Source organism: Callorhinus ursinus, unplaced genomic scaffold, assembly GCF_003265705.2.
Source record: "Callorhinus ursinus isolate GAN/ISIS: 27379988/994484 unplaced genomic scaffold, GSC_fseal_2.0 scaffold8, whole genome shotgun sequence".
NCBI lineage: Eukaryota > Metazoa > Chordata > Mammalia > Carnivora > Otariidae > Callorhinus > Callorhinus ursinus.
This window is the reverse complement of record NW_027397070.1, coordinates 12,823,208-12,847,226: the sequence shown is the minus strand read 5'-3', so window position 1 is coordinate 12,847,226 and position 24,019 is coordinate 12,823,208. Positions and strand designations below refer to the sequence as shown.

Here is a 24,019-nt window from a genome sequence, read left to right as displayed (position 1 = left end):
AGACTCATAAATACAGAGAACCTGCTGGTGGTTGCCAGTGGGGTGGGAGTTGGGAGAGATATGCAAAATAGGTGAAGGGGGATTAAGAGCTACAAACTTCAAGTTATAAAGTAAAGAAGTCACAGAGATGTAAAGTATAGCATAGAGAATGTATTTAATAGTATTTTAATAACTTTGTAAGGTGACATGGTAATTACACTTATTGTGATCATTTTGAAATGTATATAAATGTTAAATCACTCTGTTGTACACCTGAAACTCACATAAATACTGTATGTCAATTATACTCCAATAAAAAAGGTGTAATATATAAAACTGTGGTACTAGATAAAAATTAATGTTGTAGTACATATTTCTTAAGGATGATTACCAAACTACAGTTTCCCCTTACCTGTCTTATTCTAGAAGTTGGGTACTTATAAGAAACCAGAATATTCTGAATTATTTCTTGGAAAGTTTTGCACTATTGCACATTGCAGTATAGAAAACATCCTTAACTGCAGAATAAACTGGTCTGTGATAAGAAAGGCTTGAGTTTACTCATAGAGGAGAAGAGATGAGGGAAGACAGAGTGGAAGTGAAATTTGGGTACCTGGTATCATTTATTCTTTAAGTGTAAATTAATTCTTGTCCTTCAGTTTTTTAATCCTTGTCCTTCAGGTTTTTAATCCTTGTCATAGGCCAGGTTCTAACCAAAAACATTCCATGCTCATGGATTGGAAGAACAAATATTGTGAAAATGTCTATGCTACCTAGAGCAATCTACACATTTAATGCAGTTCCTATCAAAATACCATCAGGGTGGGAGGGATGGGGTGGCTGGGTGATGGACATTGGGGAAGATATGTGCTACGGTGAGCGCTGTGAATTGTGTAAGACTGTTGAATCACAGATCTGTACTTCTGAAACAAATAACGCAACATATTTTAAGAAAAAAGAAAAAGAAGAAGATAGCAGGAGAGGAAGAATGAAGGGGAGTAAGTCAGAGGGGGAGACGAACCAGGAGAGATGATGGACTCTGAAAAACAAACTGAGGTTTCTGGAGGGGAGGAGGGTGGGGGGATGGGTTAGCCTGGTGATGGGTATTAAAGAGGGCACATTCTGCGTGGAGCACTGGGTGTTATGAAGAAACAATGAATCATGGAACAGTACACCAAAACAAATTATGTAATATATGGTGATTAACATAACAATAAAAAATTAAAAAAAAATACCATCCACTTTTTTCAAAGAAATGGAACAAATAATCCTAAAATTTGTATGGAACCAGTAAAGACCCCGAGTAGCCAGAGGAATGTTGAAAAAGAAAAGCAAAGCTGGTGGCATCACAATTCCAGACTTGAAGCTCTATTACAAAGCTGTCATCATCAAGACAGTATGGTGCTGGCACAAAAACAGACACATAGATCAGTGGAACAGAATAGAGAACCCAGAAATGGACCCTCAACTGTTTGGTCAACTAATCTTTGACAAAGCAGGAAAGAATGTCCAATGGAAAAAAAGTCTCTTCAACAAATGGTGTTGGGAAAATTGGACAGCCACATGCAGAAGAATGAAACTGGACCATTTTCTTACACCATACACAAAAATAGACTCAAAATGGATGAAAGACCTAAAGGTGAGACAGGAATCCATCACAATCCTTGAGGAGAACACAGGCAGCAACCTCTTCGACCTCAGCCGCAGCAACTTCTTCCAAGAAACATCGCCAAAGGCAAGGGAAGCAAGGATAAAAATGAACTATTGGGACTTCATCAAGATAAAAGGCTTTTGCACAGCAAAAGAAACAGTCAACAAAACCAAAAGACAACTGACAGAATGGGAGAAGATATTTGCAAATGACATATCAGATAAAGGGCTAGGATCCAAAATCTATAAAGAACTTATCAAACTCAACACCCAAAGAACAAATGATCCAGTCAAGAAATGGGCAGAAGACATGAACAGACATTTCTGCAGAGACACCCAAATGGCCAACAGGCACATGAAAAAGTGCTCAACATCGCTCGGCATCAGGGAAATCCAAATCAAAACCTCAATGAGATATCACCTCACACCAGTCAGAATGGCCAAAATTAACAAGTCAGGAAACGACAGATGTTGGTGAGGATGTGGAGAAAGGGGAACCCTCCTACACTGTTGGTGGGAATGCAAGCTGGTGCACCCACTCTGGAAAACAGTATGGAGGTTCCTCAAAAAGGTGAAAATAGAGCCACCATATGATCCAGCAATTGCACTACTAGATATTTACCCCAAAGATACAAATGTAGTGATCTGAAGGGGCACCTGCACCCCAATGTTTATAGCAGCAATGTCCACAATAGCCAGACTATGGAAAGAGCCCAGATGTCCATCGACAGGTGAATGGATAAAGAAGACGTGGTGTACACACACACACACACACACACACACACACACACACACACACACACACACACACACACACACACACACACACTGGAATATTATGCAGCCATCAAAAAAAGAAATCTTGCCAGTGGATGGAACTAGAGGGTATTATGCTAAGCGAAATAAGTCAGTCAGTGAAAGACAAATATCATACGATCTCACTGATATGAGGAATTTGAGAAACAAGACAGAGGATCATAGGGGAAGGGAGGGAAAAATGAAGTAAGATGAAACCAGAGAGGGAGACAAACTATAAGAGACTCTTAATCTCAGGAAGCAAACTGAGGGTTGCTGGAGTGGAGGGGAATGGGAGGGATGGGGTGGCTGGGTGATAGACATTGGGGAGGGTAAGTATTATAGTGAGGGCTGTGAATTGTGTAAGACTGATGAGTCACAGACCTGTACCCATAAACAAATAATACATTATATGTTAATTTAAAAAAAAAAGTTGGGGAATGTGACACTGACGTGTATTTTACTAAATCTGAATAGGAGTGATTTGGTAATTTTTTTTTTTTTTTTTACCTTGGTGTTTAATCTCATCAGTGGATTAACAGGATTTTAACATAGGAATGAATAGGCCACATTCTGCAGGGATTCAGTGAATTAATATATATATATGTAGAGCATCCTTCCTTATTTCTAAAAAGGGAAAAATGTTAACAAAGAAATGTAACTAAATGTAACTGAGAAATATAATTGAAGTAAATTAAATTTACCATGTAAATTATGAAATAATTATAGTTCTGTTTTTTATGCATCATTTAAAACATCCAATTTTTGCATCAATCTAGAAAATAAACCTATCAGTTTAAATAATTTGTTTTCCCCCAATTTTTGTCATAAATTTATGCCTTAATACTGAGCTTACCCTGTATCATTTACTATCCTTAAATAAAAATGATACATACAAAAATAATACACCTACATATGTAATTAAATAAACAGTGGAAAGGAGGGAGAAAGGAAAGAAGGAATCTACAAAAGCCTGGTGATGTAGGTGTGTTTTATAGGTAAAACAGGTTGATTACTCAAATCCTGCAACTAGTTTTGTCATTAGAAATGTGGATTTTTCAGAATGCCAACAACTCTTGCTGATGGCATGAACAACAAAAAAAGATATAATCATTCACTGATTTATATTTCTGATGTTTAATATATATAAAAATGATTTAAAATTTCATTTTATTTTTTTTAAAAATTTTATTTATTCGACAGAGGGAGAGAGAACGAGGGCAGGAACACAAGCAGGGGGATTGGAAGAAGGAGAAGCAGGCTTCCTGTGGAGCAGGGAGCCCGATGGGGGCCTTGATTCCAGGACTCTGGGATCATGACCTGAGCGGAAGGCAGATGCTTAACGACTGAGCGATCCAGGCCCCCCCCATTTTTTTTTTTTAAGATTTTATTTATTTATTTGACAGAGACACAGTGAGAGAGGGAACACAAGCAGGGGGGCTGGGAGAGAGAGAAGCAGGGCCTCCCACCAAGCAGGGAGCCCGATGCGGGGCTCTATTCCAGGACCCTGGGATCGTGACTGAGCCGAAGGCAGACGCTTAACGACTGAGCCACCCAGGCACCCCCCAAATTTGGTTTTAATATAAAATGGAGTTAAGTTATAGATTCAGATAGTGGCTTTTTATTCTCTTAGTGTCTATGTGACATTTGAAAGACGTGGAATACAAGACAGTTTGTGTGTGTGCAGACAGACTGTCATGCATCTTGTAGTATGTTTAGCATTCCCTGGCTCATCCCATTAAATCTCCATGGTATTCTCAATTTTTGTGACAATAAAACACTGAGAGTGCCCCGTAAAACATGGTAATGTCCATATGCAGAACCAGTGTTGGAAATAGAAACATGAAAAGACCTCTTTTCTACCTTCACATAACTTACAGTTTAGCAAGAAGACAAACATGCAAAATAAGTATTACAAAAGAATATTGCTATGGTCTTAGAGTGTGATAGACGGAATCTGTAACTCTTCTTAGGCTTAGGGAAGACTTCATGGAGGAGGTAGTATAATATGAAGTGCAGGTAATGAAAGGGAAAGGAACCACATGGTGTGAATAGCATCTACAAAGATGTGAGAGACCCTAAATTTTACATATATATGTAATATATGTATATTATTTCCATATATATATATGTAAAAAAATATATATATATGGAAATATGAGATAGGCAAGAGCTAGACTCTGTTCAGAAACTTGTATGCCATTGTTGCGACTGGGATTACATTCTAGATAGATACTGGAAAAATTTGAAGGACTGTAAATAGAAGAATGGCATGGATAGTTCTATATTTCAGAAGATCATATCAAGCCGAGAGTGGAAGATAGGTTGGAGGCCAGCCTGGAGGTAAGGAGACTAGTTAGGAAATATTAGCAATGTTCAAAGGGAGAGAAGTACCAGGACAGTGGAATTACAGTGGAAATTTAAGGAAGAAGACAAATAAGAGTTTCTTTGGTGGTAAAATCTACAGGTCTTGATGATTAATTGGGTGAGAGAAATGAGGAATTGGAGGAGTCTCAAGTTTGTTTCTTTCACAACAGGGTGTAGCTGGCATTCACACACGAATAGGATTTTTAAAAATGCAAGTTTGGTGGTGGTGACTATGGTGGCCAGAGGGGTTGGTAAGAATGGGAGGACGTGGTTAATAAACTTAACTTTTAAATATTTTGAGTTGGAGCTGTTTTTGGGTCATTCAGGAAGAAATGTTCAGAAGATATCTGATCATAGGAGTATGAGGCTTAAGAGAGGAGTACAGTATACTATTGTATACTGTATTGGCTATGGAGACAGAGCTGATTTCAGTACTTTGGTAATAGCAGAGTAGTTTGTATTAGACTAAACATCCTGCATGTTACAATTATAAGCTCTAGACAAAATATTAAAAAAAAAACCAATGAACTATTTGAAAATATTGGTGAGTGACCGCAAGCAGGAAGAAACTAGAAAGAAACTTAAAAAAAGGGAACAACTCTGAGTGAAATGTCTGCTTTTGTGGCTTTTCACCTGAGGGAACTCCTTAGTCAGCAAGACTTTTGACAGCTAAAACTCAAGCAGAAAGATGGAGTCTTAGGGGTTTGAAATACCTAATATTCTTCTCTGAGTAATAAGAATTTTAATACTCTAAAATAAATAGAAGCTATTTTCTATTGTTTTATTTAAGTTGTTTGGTTTCTGGCATTTACTTTAGAACAAAATTCATGTTTTACAGAATTTTAAGTAATATAATCCCATTCTTAAGTGTGTAAGTTACAGAAGGGAGGTTTATACATTAGCTACACAGAAAAATGTCTCTGTATATAAAATGATAAAATTTCTGTCTGACCCTTATGGATGATTTTTTATTTTCTTTATATTTTTATTAATGAGAAGAACCTTTTTAACAGTGAATATACATTGCTTTTCTAATGAAATGAAACTCTATTCTGAGAAGATGCTTAGCAGAAGAACCCATAATTTCCAGTTTACTTCTTCAGCTTACTGTCTTGTTGCAGCATTCTTAATGAAATATGAAAACTTGATTTTTTTTTTAGGAAAGTGGGACTGATATTGCTGATCATGTTCGAAATTCCACTTGGGCAAAAAATGGCACCTACCAAGATGTTCTTCATAACACCTCTGAGGAAGTCACAGAACAAAACATACGAGCTGGTACCCAGGCAGTTTTGCAGGTGGTTCACTTTTTGGGTATTTAAAAAAAATACAATAAAGTAATTATTAAATATTTCAAATATATGGTTCAGTATTTCATGGTACAGTATAATTTTTTAATAAACTCAACACCCATATTTAATCAGTTTTTATTATAAAATATTAATTTTGTTTTTTCCTTAACTTTTACTTCCTGATGTATATGTATTGATAAAAATTACATATTATTTTTCTAGACAATTGCAAAATTTATATATATTGTGTCATGGTGTATTGTCGTACTTTCTTTTTGCATTAACCATTATGTTTTTGAGTTGTGTTGTTGATACATAGCTGTAGTTCATTCATTTTAGCTACTTTCTGGTATTGCAACTTATGATTATTTCACATTTTACTTATTTTTCTGTTGATGTTTTTTAAGTTGTTTCCAATTTCTCATTATTCCAAATAGTGCTACACTGAATGTACATTCTTATTTATTTCTTTCACACATGTGGGAGAATTTCCTTAGGATATGTACCCAGAAGTGGAGTTACTGGGTTGGAGGAGTTGTATATTATCATCCTTACTTTACTGTTATTGCCAAATTGTCTTCCAACATGATTATAATAATTTACATTTCCTTTAGAGTGTTTGTGAGTTCTTATTTCCTTATATCTTCCCTTTTTACTTATAGAGTCACATTTTAATTTTTGCTGCCCCAAATATGTGAAATGTTATTTCATATTTTTGTTTCCTTTTTTTAATTTGCTTTTTTTCATCAGTACTGAAATTGAGCATCTTTTTATGAATTGCCTATTCATATACTTTTTCCCATATTCTGTTGGGTTGTCTTTTTCTTGTTGATTTGTAGGAGTTCATTATAGTCATTAATTTTTTAAATCAGACTGTTCTTGTCAAGACCACATGTGACCTCCACATTGTTAAATCAGATGTACATTTTTTTCTTTTTTCTTTTTTTTAAGAGAGAGAGAGCATGTGCACAAGTGGAGGGAGGAGGGGCAGAGCGGGAGGGAGAGAATCTTAAGCAGTCTCCACACTCAGCATGGGGTGTGAGTGAGGCCTTATCTCATGACCCTGAGATCATGTCCTGAGCCAAAATCAAGAGTTGGATGCTTAACCAATTGAGCCACCCAAGTGCCCCAGATGTACATTTTTCAATCCTAATCTTAGTGGACTTGTCAGGAGCATTTTATAGAATAGACCATTCCCTCTTTATTGAAACTCTTCTTGTCCTTCTGAATAGCATGCCTCCTGTTTTTCTCCTAACTCACTGGCCACTTCTCAGAATTTTTTACTGAATTTTTCACATGTCCCTAACCATTTCATTGTTGAAGGGCCCCAGATCAGTTCTTAGATCTCTTTTCTACTTATTCTCTGGTTCATCTCATCCATTCATCTGGCTTTAAATGTCATCTATATATTGCATCATCTACAATTTTATTTCTAGTGTGAGACCTCTTGTCTGAACTCTTAAGAGTCTTTTTTTTTTTTAAGATTTTATTTATTCATTTGAGAGAGAGAGAGAGACAGGGCACAAGCGGGGTGGGGGAGGGGTAGAGGGAGAAGCAGACTCCCTGCTCATGGGGAGGACCCTGAGATCATGACCTGAGCTGAAGTCAGATGCTTCACTGACTGAGCCACCCAGGCACCCCTGAGTCTTAAACTCAAATATTCAAATGCCAAGTTAACATCTTCACTTGGATATCTAATAGACATTTCAGACTTGACATGTCTAAAACTTCTGTTCTTGCTCAACAAACATGCTGTTCCTGCCATTTTCCTTGTTTCATTTATAGCACCTGTTTTCCAATTGTTCAAGCCATCTTGTTTCCTGATTTTTTTACTTTTAATTAATTAATTTTAAAGATTTATTGATTTATTTTAGAGAGTGAGGGAGCAGGGGGGAGGGGCAGAGAGAGAGAGGAAGAGAGAAACCCGAGCAGACTCTGTGCTGCATGCAGAGCCCAACACGGCTCCATCTCACAACCCTGAGATCAGACGTGAGCCAAAACCAAGAGTAAGATGCTCAACTGACTGCACCACCCAGGTATTCCCCTGCCTTCTTTTATATCCTACATCTAATTTGATAACACATCCTGACCATTTTCAGAATGTATGCTGAATCTAACTCTTCAACATTTACACTACCTCTTGTATCCAGGCCTCTGTGATCTTTCATCTGGATTATTGCAGTAAACTCCTAATTAGTATTCTTGCTCTGCTCTTGCCCACTCATCACTCTGGCATATTCTCAACACAGTAGCCAGAGGGATTCTCTAAAGTGTAAGTCAGATCATACCATTTTTCTGCTCAAAATCCTCCACTGGCTTTGCATTATCACTAAGCATAAAAGCAGAAGTCTTTCTAATGGTCTATAAGGCTTTACATCATTGCTCTTCAGGGTATGGTCCACAGACTAGTGCTGGCCCACAAGATAATTACAAAATTGAGACTAAGAGTTTAGAAACTAAGTCATCTAATATCTCTTGATTTTGATGGTTTGCATTTATATTTTTGTATGTCTGTTTACATTTCCTTTTTCTTATTCTTTTTTTTAAAGATTTTATTTATTTGACAGAGAGAGAGACAGTGAGAGAGGGAACACAAGCAGGGAGAGTGGGAGAGGGAGAAGCAGGCTTCCCACGAAGCAGGGAGCCTGATGTGGGGCTTGATCCCAGGACCCTGGGATCATGACCTGAGCTGAAGGCAGACGCTTAACAACTGAACCACCCAGGCGCCCCTTATTAGTTCATTTTTATTGTATTTTACAATAGGATTGGTCTGCGAAGTTTGCAGGGGAAAATATATTCTCTCACCACTGGCAATGTGAGAAGTTCTCCACGTGCTCTGGTTCTTTTTCTCAACATCATTTCCCAACTGCTTCCCTACTTCTTCACTTCATTCTGTACTCCTTGCTGTTCCTTAAACATGCTAGGGAGGCTGTCACCTCAGGTCCTTTAATCTTGCTTTTTGTTTTGTCTGGAATGCTTTTCTCCCAAATTGCTCATGGTAATGTCCTTATTTTATTTCTGATAATTTATTTATTATTTATTTGTGCCTCTTGCTTTTCTTGGTCAGTGTTGCTAGACTTACAGAGTTATCTCTTTTCACTATTCTAAAGTTAGCTTAACAGTCTTTTTTCTCATGATTTTACAACTATGTTTTATTATGTAATTCATCCAGGGATTTAAATCAGGATTATGGGTATAGAAGATGTAAATGTCCTAGCTTCACAATAGATGAAATGTTCCATACCTCCAAAGTATCTTCGAGAGCCTTTGTACACACCTGTCACCGTTATAATTACTTTGTCTTCAGTAACAAAATATAGTTAATGATTTGATTATAATAGTTCTTTAAAAATTTTCTGTGAAAGATGCATATTAATGGCACCTCATTAGTAGTACTATAATATGTGATCTGTTCATGCAGTTTGTTATTACTAAAGCAGATAAACACACATAGACTATAAACATGAAAAGAGTAATAGATGGTATTGAACATTTTATTCTGAAAATTCTTCTTAATTTAGGTATCCTCTTTTATCCTAAACTGTTTGTATTTTTTTATTGTTTGTTTCATTTTATGACAGCAGTAGAGTTATTATATTAAAGCTCTCAGTTATAAAAAATGCTATTTTTCACTTGGTTTCTTTTCCTTGGGTGCCTAGTAGTGATTTTATATTTGTCTAGATAAACATAAAAACAAAATAGTTTAATGGGTTTAAATTTCACATGTCAAACTAGTGGTAGAAATAGGATCAGAATTAACCTGTAGCCTTATGCTTTTAAGTTCGTTGTAGATCACCTAGTGATCAGCATCTGAATTTATTTTTTCTTTAAATAAGAAATTTTAATTTTATAATGAATAGCTAATGATGTCTTTTGTCTTAGGTGTTTATTATAAACTCATCAAACATATTTCTTCTTGAACCTGCAAATGAAATTAAAAATCTTCTGGATGAGCACACAGATATGTGTAAACGCATTCTTAATATTTATCGGTTCATGGTTGTACAAGTTTCAATGGACAAAAAGACTTGGTAAAAAATATTTATCCTTTATGTTTTTTTTAATTGTGTATATATAATTATAGTAATTTTTAGAGGAGTAGTGTCTGAACAGGGCTTGTCGCAATATTGTAGAGGCTTCTATTAGCAAGTAAATATTTTATGTAATAATTATGATGACAGTAGTAGTCTCCACTTTATCTTAGACACCTTTGATCAGCCTTCCTGGATTAGTTTTCTAAAGTGGACATATGATGCCCCCCTCACCACTCTCAGGAATGAATACATGCATGAATAAATGAAATTATGCATGTGTGAATAAAAGAATAAGTAAATGATTAAGTGTGTGAATGCCTGATTTCTCAACCTGGCATTTAAGGCCATGTACAGTGAGGTCCCTGCCTAATTTTCTGTCTTTCTCTCAAGCCTAAACTCTACCCTGCAGAATGGGATCCAGCTCCCAGCTTTACCAAATTGCTGTTTCCTGTGCACATTCTGAACTTTTCTGTAGAATATCTCATTCTTGCCATCTTTTTATGTTGTCACAGTAACTCTTTAGATTCCACCTTCCTTTTTCCACGTATCCTTACTTATAATTTTCCCCCCACTTCCTTTCAGTATGTATTTGTACCTCTGTTTTAGTTCTTTTCAAAATTGTCTGAATCCTTAAATTACTTGTATAAATGTCTGTTTACCTGTGAATTGAAAGGCCCTAAAAAGTATGTCTCTGTTGTCTTTGTTTTTGTATTTCCCACATTCTTAGGATAGTATTTTATATATTATTTGTACTCTTTAAATATTTAATTGAATGGAAAAATAGGCCTTTTGGGGAAAAGAACAGTTCTTCAGTTTTTGTAAAAATGATACATGTTCACTGTAAAAATCAAACAAAGAAAAGTTTTAAAAAGAAAATAAAAGTTGCCCCAAAACTCATTCTCTGGAGGTAATCATTGTTTGCCCTTTGATGAACATCTGGTTCACCAAACCATATATAGTCACTTAGTATTATGCCATTTGTATGTGCCATAATTTTCTTAACCAGTCTCCTTTTGATGGATATATAGTTATTTCCATTTTATTTTGGGGTGGAGGGAAGACAGTGATCATCCTAATACATACATAATTTTTCTCGTTTGACTTATTCTTAAAAAGTGGAAGTACTTAGTGAAAGATTATGCCTAGTACATGTTTTGCTGCATATGGAAAAATGGCTTTATTTTGAAAAAATTCTTTATTAGCAGTATGGATATAGTTACATCAGGAAGTATTATTAACTTAATTGGAACACTTTTCGATGCCAGGTATGTTTTTAAGCACTATGCATGCATTTTCTTTCTTAATTGTAGCACTTCTTAGGTAGATAATATCTCTATTTTATGTGGTGGTTCTTAGGCACAAAGAGATTAGTTCATTTATCTTTGTTTACATAGCTGAGATTTGAACTGGTCCTTCAGACTGCAGAGGCTAGGTTATTATTATCCAGTAACCGTACTATTTTGGACCATTCTTTTATTAGTCTCTGTCCCCCCTTCCTTTTTTTTTTTTTTTTAAATGTACTTTGCATCAGTATTGTTGAGCCAGGTTAAAGTGAGAGGTCTGCTATATGGAACACAATTTTAGAATTAAAAAAAATTTTTTTACAAGTTCCCTTTAAGTCATAGCATTATGAGAGATTACTCACATATTTACATTGAATTTATAAGATTTTATGAATTAAAATCATTACTATCATATTACAAAGTGAAAGGTTATATATGAATGAGTTTTGATTTGACCACAAGTCAGATAAGATTTATTTGGAAAATCTATACTTTATTGCATATGTGGTTGATTTCAAAAAGTTCTTCATTTCATACAGCTAAGCCAGAAGACTAAGATTACAAATGTGGCAACTTTGATTTTTATCTTATGAATAAATACATGTATTTATTTGTTAATCAATTCAGGATATTTTTCATTGAGTGATACTTTTCTATTTGATTCTGCCCTCCCTTTCCAGAAAAATGATGACTTCTAGGTCTGTGATCTCTTGCTACCTCTGCCACATTTCTCACATGGATTGTTCCACGTCCCACATGTTGCTGTGTCTGGAATGGGCCCACAGACAAATCAGAGAGGAGGCTGTGATAGGGACTTGGGCTGGTAGTCTGGGTGTACACCCAAACTGAAATACCCTTTTTCACATGTGGTTTAATCAGTTTCCAAATTATCAAGTGCAAATAAGGTGGTTTTATGGTCTTAATAATAAGCATCTAGGAGACAGAGGCAAGATAGAAATAATATTAGGATTGTCTTGACTTGGAGTACACAAGGAGAATAAAGGGAAATGGCCAAACTTAAAAGGGTGGAAAGAGGCAAAAGAGTGATGGTCCTTGATTACCTGTCAGGATCAACTGTGATCTATTAATCTTAAAAATCATGTAGTTTTTGCAGTTGCACCTGGTACACTTCTGGATATGTGCTTATTTTCCATATTATAAAGATGAAGAATAGATGTATAGGCATCAAGGTAGAACTATACTGTATAGATAGAGGAATGTTCTTCAAACAGCTTCCTAAGGTTATTACTTGATTTTTGGGGGGTCGGGGGATGGGAGCAGCCACCACATTCTCACCTCCCAATAATGAGCTTTTGCATACATTTTTAACTGATGAGAGGGTTTTGTGATTGAAAAATGTTTTTTAAATGACTGGTATAGTTTATAAAATGGAATTTTAAATTTTAATATTTAAAGAATTCTAAAAATTTGAAAGATATTTTGATATTTGACTTATTGAAAGATAATACATTTTATAACAAATATTAATTTTGAAGTTATTCATTAATCAAAAACAAACATATGTGAGAAGGAAACATTAATTAATTTTTTTACTTTAAGGGAACAGATGCTGCTTGTGTTGCTCAGAGTCACGGAGTCTGTACTGAAGATGCCATCACAAGCTTTTCTGCAGTTCCAGGGGAAAAAAAATATGACCTTGGCAGGTCGACTTGCAGGACCACTTTTCCAGGCAATAAAAATAAATAAATAGATAGATAAATAGATGGATAGATATGTATTTTTATAAGAGTCATTGAGCCCTGAACTTGTTACTTGGGGGAAAAAAGATTTAAATCAAAGATCATTTCATATTAAAGGACCTTTTGTGAACTAAATTTAAAGTTGCTTATCTAAATAGGCTATTTGCCATACATAGAAACTCACAACCTAGTATAAGAGTGGAGGAAATACCAGTTCTATGTAAAGAGCATTGAAACAGGCTGATGATATTTAACTTTTTCTCTTGTGTGGCATACTTACATGATTGCAAAAAGCTGCCAGGGAGCTTCATGAGTAATGGCCTGATTGTTTGCTTTATGAGTTTCCAAGTCTCTGGCATTGTTAGAAAAACAAAACTTTCTTTTAAGTTGTTCTGTAGTAATGGAAAAGTAGCTAATAATCAAGAATCTTTCTTATCATGCTGTTCTGTAAGACTTTATTCATTGTTGTATTTTAAGTATCAGTGGTAGTTTGAATATATAAAAATTATGTATTGTGTTTTCCAACCTGAGGATAGAGTATTGACTTTAAATGTATTATGGATTCTTTGGAAATACCAAAATAATATGTTCTTAAGGTGACACATTAAATACAAATACATGGATAAAATGGTTCTTAATATCAAAGTAAAAAGCTACTCAGATCTAATTCTTGGCCATAACTATAATCATTCAAATCATTTTTTAAAAAATATTCTTATGCCTAAAATTTTATGCTAGTAGTGAATAATCTTTTGAAACCAGTTACATTTATTATCTAAACTCCTCTTAACTTCTTAGCCCTTTTTAAAAACATTTCCCAATTGTTAGAACTAACCCAATGTTGAAACTATAGAAAGGCAAAATTTTAGCTTGCTATGTGGAATAACTTTTTTGTAGTGTAAATGTTTCAAGATAGAATAGAGTCACTAGTTTTTACTGTTCTATACTGTAAACTCTGTTCATTTCATCTTGCATTTAATGTATAAATTTATGTGAATTACTTAGTAAAATTTAGAGCTAAGCTTTTGAAAAACTTTTTACTATTCGTTTCTTCAATAGGAGGTTATATCTTCAGTAGAAATCCCTAAAATCTCAGTGGTAATGGCTGATCAGTAATTTCTGCCCTCAGTGAATAAGTTCTTATTCTATGATTGGATATTTTACAAAATGCCTTTAATTCTTCTGGTATCTTCAAAGTGAAATTTAATTTTATTCTTTAATTTACATACAATTTTTCAAAAAACATTTCATTAAGTATATCTGCAGTAACTTGTTTTTAGAATATTCAAATTATATGCTGAGTTTCGTCTTCAATTTGAGAATGTAGGTTTTGGTCAGTTTAGCTCAATAAGCATTAGTAAATAATTCAACATAATAATTTCAAATTTTTAATAGTGTGGAGACTCTTTTCAAGCAGCATTTATTTAACATTAATGTAATACAGCATGAAGGATAGTTACAACTTAAGGATATTTCTTTTCAGTTTTGATAACTTGTCCTAATTGCTAGAATGTTGGGTGTTAGCAATTGTTGAAATAAAATTTATAGTAGATATTAATGATTGCATGAATTCCTTTATAAGTATTAGGTACCAAGAAAGTGTCATGGATATTATGTGATTTAAAAATCTGCTTGTTCTTAGTTTTTTTTTATGATTGAATATCTGAATTTGAACATATTTCATTGTTACTTATTTGTCTTTATAGACTCTTATCGTTGCCTGGATCAAAGCAAATCTTAATGTGTACATCTCTCGAGAACTATGGGATGACTTACTCTCAGTATTATCGTCTTTGACCTATTGGGAAGAGTTAGCCACTGAGTGGTCGCTAACTATGGAAACTCTAACTAAAGTTTTAGCTAGAAATTTATATAGTTTGGATCTTAGTGATTTACCATTGGATAAGCTGAGTGAACAGAAGCAAAAAAAGCACAAAGGGAAAGGTAAGAGTTGTCCACAGAGATGCTCCCCATAAATTTGTTTAAATAATTTGGTCTGGGAAAATCAAGCTAGGGAGACAGGTGACGGTAAAAAATTATGTTTTCTCTTAACTGTTCCCTCCTTCATTTGCCCTGCAGATTAAAAATTTTCAACAATAAAACATGTAGGTACCTTGTAATTTTTCTTGAATAACCTTAAAATCAGTGATATTGATGAGAAAGTGTTCTGTATATATCTAGCTAAAATTTAAATAATTTAGAATCTTAAATATTTTATTTTAAATAATTAACCAAAATGGAAATTTTAATGTTCTTCCTTTTTTATCATGTGCAACTTTTTGTTAGAATTTAGAAGGTGATTTCATGTTACTCTATTTAAAAAGAATTATTTGAAAAATTCTGTTGAAAGCATTTTTTTGGTTTTAACTAAAAGCAAACATTCCCTAGATGTGGGTTATGTATCTATTGAGTGTTAAAAAGGGGGAGAGGGACAATGACATAGTGATTATATTGTTAATACGTGTTTTTATAATCCTTGATGTGTTAGTATTTTTCACTCTTAATAAGTAGTTGCTGGCTAGAGATTATACCTGGGTCACGCTTCCTATTTAAAAGTAGTCCATGGTAGTTAATTATGTGACCAAAATACTTTTTCCTAGACTGTTTATTTCCCAACTGGCTATTATTGGCAGGTAGAGATTTAGTAACTTCCATCACAGGATGGCTTTTGGTTGGCTCATTTCTCAAACTTTTTTGCTTATCCAAATGTTTCTTTTTTAATGGAACAAGTGGATGGCAAAGGATTTAATAATAGTTTATTTTTGATGGTGTAATTTTAGAATTCTGTATTGGTTTTGGAATATGATTTTTACATAAATTGAAGTTCAAAAAAGCCTTATGGTACACAGGCATTTAACATGATACTTCATAATGCATTATGAGTAAACCTGAGAATCTGAGGCAAGGTAGCACGCATAATTTGAAGAGATTATTAATCAGGTGGCAGTATACTGAGATTGAAAATCTGCATTTCTAGGAGTTGGACATGAATTTCAGAAAGTTTCAGTTGACAAGTCATTTTCTAGAGGATGGAGTCGTGATCAGCCTGGCCAAGCCCCAATGAGGCAGAGAAGTGCAACAACCACTGGTTCCCCAGGAACCGAAAAGGCAAGGAGTATAGTACGGCAAAAAACCGTTGGTATGTACTCTTAAAAATAATGAGAATTGTACACGGCAATACGTTTATAGTCCTTAGTAACAATCTATGTAAATATATAGTTACCTTTTAACTTTGGTCGTTAAAGGAAAAACTTCTATAGCAAAACCTTTTTTTTCCCAGTAGTAGTCGAGAATCTAATGACATGCGGTTACTCGTGTATGCTATTAAGATTTAGCTTACATTAGCATTTTTATGTAGTTTATTTTACTGTAGGTATCAATAATTTTAAACTGTTTTTTACAGAATTGAAGAAATAGAACTCTGATTCGCTTTACAGAACTCATGCATTAACTGGTAGAGTTTCTACTAAGTGAATATACTCACAAACGGGAAATTAGGGTAGCTAATTTTCAGTGCTAGATTATATAATTAGATTGGCTTCACACACTTCCAACTAGGAATTCATGCTCTCTGCTTGCAGATAGCTGAGACCAAGGTGGAAGTTGTTGCTAGATTCCTTGCAGCTTTTAACAGACATGGAAGAAATTTCTATGATCTTGGAAGTAGCAGCAAAGGAGCAATAATGGGAAGAATTTCTGGATGTAGGATCACGCAGTATACTCTGGACCTAGCTACCATTTTATTACTCTTCCTCTCAGAGACTTATAACTTGCTCTGAATTATAGTAGAAAGAGTGCTGCAATGAAAATTAAGAAGGCTTTGTCCTAATCTCTTTTTTTACTCTTACTTTCATCACTGAATAGCTAGATCATTTTGAACTTCCTAGGCTTTATTTACCTCATCTGTGTAATGGGAATAATAATACTTTATATGCCTGAAACAAAATTGCTTGAAGTTACTTGGTTTTACAATTTATAATTTTTTAAAAGATTTTATTTATTTATTTGAGAGAGAGAGAACGAGTGTTTGCGAGTGCACCAACAGGGGGGAGGGGCAAAGGGAGAGGGAGAAGCAGACTCCCCGCTGAGCAGGGAGCCCAACTCAGGCCTTTATCCCAGACCCCTGGGGTCATGACCTGAGCTGAAGTCAGATGCTTAAATGAGCCACCCAGGCACCCCTACAGTCTATGATTTTTATGGAAGGAGCATTTTTTGTGGAAATATATCTATATTTAATGGTAATCCTGAAAAACACTATTTTAAAGAAATTTAAAAGAATTAAAAAGCAGTTAATTTTTAAATCCTTCAAAAGACATATTTTCACAGTTGTTTTCTGCCTATAAAATAAGCATAGAATTGTCTATGTCAAGAAGAATAATAAATGATACAAGGATAAAAGGGTATGGATGAATTAAAATTAATATAATCAAAGTTTTGGTATAGAATCACTTTTTGAGATTCTTAGGAAGATGTTGATTACATCTGAAATGCCTTTCTTCATTTTATATTAATGTCACATTTAATGAAAATATTTGTGTACTGGTTAGGATAGAATTGTTCTTTTAAGTTTAAAATTTTACTTTGTTTTACTTAAAATGTATCTTTTTTAAGTTTCTTAGATAATTTTTCTGATTATAGAAGTAATTTATGCTTAGTGTGAAATGTAAAGTTTAAGGAAACATCAATGAGCTGTCTAATGAGAAACAGTCGTTAACATGTTGGCATCTTTCTAATCTTTAAAAAGTATATAATGAGCAAAATACTCATCTTCAATTCCTACCTGACTATGGTTACTTTCTGGTACCTCTGCCAAAACAACCTTGTCTGGCTTGTTCATTAAACAAACCTATCAAATAAAAAATTGAAGTGTTAACAATTTTGTTCAGAAAAGTACCTGCATAAGTTGGAAAATACTAAAAGGGGCAGCAGATTAATTCAGGATAGTGTTTGAATATATATTTTCTGAAAATATTAAATTTTTATGTTCCTAGTGTACAGAGTTAAAAATTGAATCTATGATAAAGTGTATACATTCTAGTAAGTCCCTCATCACTACTCCTAAGGTTTTGCTTATGCCAACATATTATTAAAGGAGATGCAGCGAATTTAGGACTTACTTTAGACTTACTTTAGAATACGTTTGTGAGAAGTAATAACTTGTTTGCAGTTATGATTCAGGAACTGGTATTCAGCTGTTGGAACAAATATATCACTGTTTCTGTTTTCAGATTTTCCTTTTACTTTATTTTTATCATAATCTTTAGCCTTAGTTTGGGGACTTAAAAAGGTATTTCTCCCAGTGGACGGACATGTATGTATGATGTGAATTTTATTTAATTATAAATATGGAGAACTGTGTAATTTTAGAAGTGAGAAAAGGCAAGACTTGCCTTCCTTCTATTTATTTTGCATCTGTGTGCTTTTAGTGATTTAATACATTTGCTGTTTTTATGAATTTCTTATGTTGCATGGGAACTCTTGAATGAAGGTTACAGTTTTTGACATAATTTGTGTACTTTATGATCCAAGGTGAATTCATGTGGAATGCATCTGTTTGTTTTTTTTTAAGATTTTATTTATTTATTTGACAGAGAGAGAGAGACAGTGAGAGAGGGAACACAAGCAGAGGGAGTGGGAGAGGGAGAAGCAGGCCTCCCGCGGAGCAGGGAGACCGATGCGGGGCTCGATCCCAGGACCCGGGATCATGACCTGAGCCGAAGGCAGACGCTTAACGACTGAGCCACCCAGGCGCCCCTGTTTTTCTTTTTTATTCATTTTTTTGAGATGGGTAAAGATACGAAGCCTTCAAAAATTGGCATGCTTATATGTTTGAAAATTTGTTTTTACTTCCTGATTTCTTGATGTTATATTTTTTATACTGCCCTTTCATTTACAGATTTAAGATCACTGATATGGGTGGCTTAGGAATGTATGTGGCAGTAGGAATTTCAGTGGCTTTCTGGAGATTTCTGACCTAAGCTTTAGATTAGTAAATCCCCAAAAATCCTAGTAGTTAATTCATCATAAGTAATTTTCTGTAGTGTAGGATACATGGCTGTGAGGCACTGGACAGAATTTCAGGTATGCATAAAGACCTGTAGTGTAGTGAAAAAAATTAGAGGGGTGCATTTTTGTAGAATTCATTTAGGATCATAACAAACTTAAACCACTGCGATTATGGAAAGTTCCAAGGGAAATGCCCAGGCTCTTCCTCCAGGTTGGTGGTAGGAAAGAAGGAATAAAAGGAATTGTTATATGCAAGGAATTATCTAACCCAAGGGAAAAAAAACAGAAGAAAACTTGTAATTCTTCTGTAGAATTGAAAATTAAATCAGATTAGTTTTAAAAGTCAATTTAGTTTAAAGTATCTTTTTTTGATTTATTCCTCTTTATGTTTGCAACTGAAACCTTTCTTTTTCAAATAATTATGCCATACTCCCAAAATACAGATATTCATTCAATAAGCCTTTATTGAGCTCTGTGTGCCAAGTACTAGGATTATAAAGATCAGAGGATATAGTTGTTGTGTTTGAAAAGTTGGGAGGCTGACATAAAAAACATACAGTCCACTAAAAATAGATTTTAAGCTTTGCAAAAGCAGGGATTCTTAACTGTTTTGTTCATTGCTGTATTGCCAGTAAGTTAATTATGTGGAAGAATCAGAAAAGCTTCACAGATGAGATGACATTTTGAGTACGAAGGAGTGTCAGGAGGAAAAAAAGACCAAGGATATTATGAATTCACAAAGCTATGCTGTCTTGAAAGAGCATGAAAATTTCAGGGAGCAGTATAAAAATTCTCTGTGGCAGCAGCTTGTGAGAACAGGAGGAAAAGATGCAGTTGTAGTGATTTGTGCAGCCGGGTCCCATAGGCCTTGTGTGACAGGCTAAGCAATGTAGGCATCGGTGGGGGAACCAAAAGTTTACATTAACCCGGACAGCCAAGATTTTGAATTGATATTAACGCTCAAATTTTTTTTTAACCAGTCATATTATACTGGATATTATGCAATATTGTTTCTTTTAAGTCCTCTATTCATACACAACAATATGCATACCTTTGTTCAAGAATCCCTAAACTGGAAGTTAAGTTAAAAACATGTTTGGGAAGTATAAACTTGACTATTAAAAAATTATTTGTAAGTGTGCTAAAATTTGTCTTTAATCGTATGAACTGGTGACTCCTTATACGAGACTACCAAATGTAACTACAAATGTAATTTTTGAAAAGTAATCCAGTTTTTAAGTTATCTTTAAGAACTTAATCTTTAAAGTTTTTATATTACATGCTTAAGATTTAAATTAACACAAACTTATTTTTCTCAGTGACTTGATTTTTCATCCAGATTGCAAATTCTATTTTCTGTAAATATTTCTACTTAAAAATTTTAAATTATACTGTTAAACTTTTTTTAATTTATTTATTTGAAAGAGAGAGAGAGAGCACAAGCAGGGGGAGGGGCACAAGGGAGAGGGAGAAGCAGACTCCCCACTGAGCAGGGAGCCCGATGTGGAGCTCAATCCTAGGACCCCAGGATCATGACCTGAGCCGAAGTCTGACACTTAACCAACTGAGCCACCCAGGTGTCCTATATACTGTTACACTTTAATATAAGTAAGAGATATGGATTTAAGTAAGCATTCTTCTCCTATCCAGATCGAATACTAACCATGAGATTCAATCCTTTAGATTATGAATTACATAAAATGTTCTAAAAATGACCTAGGAGTGACTTCAAAACTTTGTTAGGGAAGAGTATGAAAGTAGAAATGATTTGTTTTTGGAATTCAGCTTCATTAAGAAGAATGACTCGGAATTGCCTCGTAATGGCTCAGAGAAATGCCCAAATATAGTACCAAAAATTTCTTTGAACTAATAATGTTGAGTTCTTTTCAGTGTTCCCATTCAATGAACTTTTCAACCCTTGGTTTTGAGAACATAGTGCTAATTTAAAGTGTCTGCTGATTTTTAGTGCTATACCATTGTAACTGCTAATAATAATAAGCATTTTCCTGCTTTACACCAAAAACTTTACATTCGAAATGTCATGTGTTCTCTGATTTCTTTTCTTACAGCTTGCCAGTATTTGCCGTGCTGAAATGTTTTAATTTAAAATTTCCTTCCTTTATATCTTTTAGTTTTCTCTGTTGCTGCTTTTTCTGTGACACAAGCCTTTCATTATAGTCACTCTTCTTTTTTCCTTCCCCACTTCTTTCTTTTCCTTTTTTAAAGCCATGAGAAGCCGATCCATTGGTGAATGTGCTCTGCCATCGGCCTATATACGCAGTGCTAAAAGTGCTCCTGTTCTGATCCATACTTCCAAACCCTTCTTGCCTGATATTGTTCTCACTCCCCTTTCTGATGAGCTTTCAGGTAGTGCCACCTCTGCTAATTTCTGCACCACCTTTTTCACTTTTTAATCCTTCTGCTTTCAAATTTTGCTTAATCAAATAAACTCTTCAAAGTTAATTTCTTTGGGGGAGGTGTGGGAAATTGGGAAAGTGGTTGAGAAATCAACATTTTGAGTTATTTGAATTCTAATGCTATCCTGGCAGTTCATTCTGGAAGTGCTAAGTTTAGTGCTGTGCCAATGTCCAGTATTTTTGGTTGTAAATTTTTTTCTGTTTACAGTTGAGTTTTTTCTTCTCAGGTGGTCAAAAGAAGTAGTAATGTATATTTATGTCATTATAGATGTCTGACAAAAGATGACTTGGAAGGTAACAATTAGAGCCTTGACTTTTAATTTCCCATTGTTTTGACTAATGATATGGTAAATCTTGAATAATGCATATGGCTCCATCATCTGTAGTAATGGAAGTAAGCAAGGGGAATCAATAATTGAGGAAAGTACATAATCTTAGAGTTGCTTTGGAATAGATCTTTGTATTTATATTAGATTATAATAATATATAGAATTCTAAGAACTCATTTTTAAGCCAAATAAAGAAACCATTCTATGAAGCCCCAACTTTTTAAAAAAATATTTTATTTATTTATTTGACAGAGAGACACAGAGAGAGAGAACACAAGCAGGGGGAGTGGGAGAGAGAGAAGCAGGCTTTCCGCGGAGCAGGGACCCCAATGCGGGGCTCAATCCCAGGACCCTGGGATCTTGACCTGAGCCGAAGGCAGACACTTAACAACTGAGCCACCCAGGTGCCCCTAAAGCCAGTTTTTAGGAACCTCAAAACCTGGTCAGCTTTTCAGTTCTGCCTCAGGTCCTTGATCCGCAGTACTAGGACGAGATGGTCTGCTCTTTAATAAGGTTTAATTACATGTAATACAATGTATAGATCCTGGGTTCAGTTCAATGATTTTTGAGAATTATACACACCCCTATTAACCATCATCCCAAACAAAATATAGAACATTTCCATTATCCCCCAAATTCCCTCGTGACACTTTCAAGTCAGTACCCCTCCTCTACACAATCGCTGTTGATTTCTATCACTGTAGATTAGCTTTTTTTAAAAAAATAATTTTGTGTGAATAAAATCATATAGTGTCTTGTCTTTTAGACAAAAGCAAACATGTTGAATAGTTACCATGCAAAATGTGCTAGCTTGAGGAAAGTGACTTGTACATTTTTAGGTACTTTCTTATCACTCTTCTTATAAGTGTTTCCTTGACATTGCCACTTTTGGTGTGGTTGACTTTTTTTCTTCTCTTTTAAACAACCTTTATTTATCCTTTCAGTTCCTAGTGGATTGAAGGCTTATGCGAGGGACGGTGCCTTTTTTATTTTTTTTTAAAGATTTATTTATTTTAGAGGGAGATAGAGAGTGGGGGGCAGGGGTGGGAAGAGCAGAGGGGGAGAGAGAATCCTGAAGTAGACTCCCTGCTGAGTGTGGAGCTGGACATGGGGCTTGATCCCAGGACCCCAAGATCACGACCCAAACCGAAATCAAGTCAGCCACTTAACCGACTGAGCCACCCAGGCACTCCAAAGGGAAGGTGCATTTTTATTAATAATGATATTTCAACTGAAGTGCTTTCCACCATCTGTAGTCTAATTAAGATCAGATATTTCAACCAAACCAAAGGGGGACATATTGAGAGGTGAATATACGTAGATACATAGACACTCTTGTGGTTGGTATTCTTTGAAAATACTGTAAATGAAAAAAACTTAGTATTTTATTTTTCTAGAAATGAGAAAATAAAATACTCAGTTATTGGATGTGATATGTTTGTGTTTTCTAGTTCAAGATATCTTGATTGATAAATACTTAGACATATTCTTTATGATGTTTTTGAGAAGTGTTCAATATTATTTTTTAGAACCAAAGTATAATAGAAATAATGAATATCTAATGAATTTTATAATGAAATTGATAGTTGATGTATGGCAATAATAAAATAGAAAATTTGGCCTCAAATCCAAACCTGGATGCTCAATAAATATTTGATGACGAATGAATATGTATTTGACACCAGTAAGGTTAGGTAACCTGAATAATTTAAGCTATTGATGCAAAGAGTAGCTAGATTAGAAAATATGTAAATGGAATAATATAAATTTTAATATATAGAAGAAAACAGCATGTATTTTTGTTACATAGGATGCTTAGCTACAAATAAAGAATTGGATGTTTTGTCTTTTCGGTGCTCCATTTAAGCACTGTACCTTTATATGTAAGTAGCACTGATTTTGGTTGATTGCATCAAATTATAATTTAAGTTATGTAAATGAGCAAAATAATGTTTCTGTTCTTATAACTAAATTATATATAGCTAAAAGAAACTCCCAATTTGTTGTAAACTTCTTTTAGCTATATTTTTTGCTTCAAGCTTTTTTTTTAGTTTTAAAAAATATTTTTAAAGCATTTACTGCAAACCATTTTTGACATGTTTAGAAAAATTGAAATGAATTTTGGCCACTAATTCTTTTTTTTTTTTTTTTTAAGATACTATTTATG

The 24,019-nt window shown here is 34.4% G+C and overlaps 1 protein-coding gene across 3 annotated transcripts in view; it reads left to right on the top strand.

Annotated features, from left to right (window-relative positions):
* RALGAPA1 (Ral GTPase activating protein catalytic subunit alpha 1) overlaps positions 1-24,019 on the top strand; it is a 253,647-nt gene that overhangs the window by 83,419 nt on the left and 146,209 nt on the right. For 2 of the 3 annotated variants that reach the window (XM_073895099.1, XM_073895100.1), the window contains exons 12-17: positions 5,952-6,089; positions 9,966-10,114; positions 12,961-13,090; positions 14,807-15,044; positions 16,078-16,239; positions 21,333-21,473. In XM_073895099.1, the coding sequence (XP_073751200.1) occupies positions 5,952-6,089; positions 9,966-10,114; positions 12,961-13,090; positions 14,807-15,044; positions 16,078-16,239; positions 21,333-21,473 (958 nt within the window). The remainder of the gene's footprint in view (positions 1-5,951; positions 6,090-9,965; positions 10,115-12,960; positions 13,091-14,806; positions 15,045-16,077; positions 16,240-21,332; positions 21,474-24,019) is intronic. The other variant, XM_025870163.2, reaches the window with a different exon arrangement.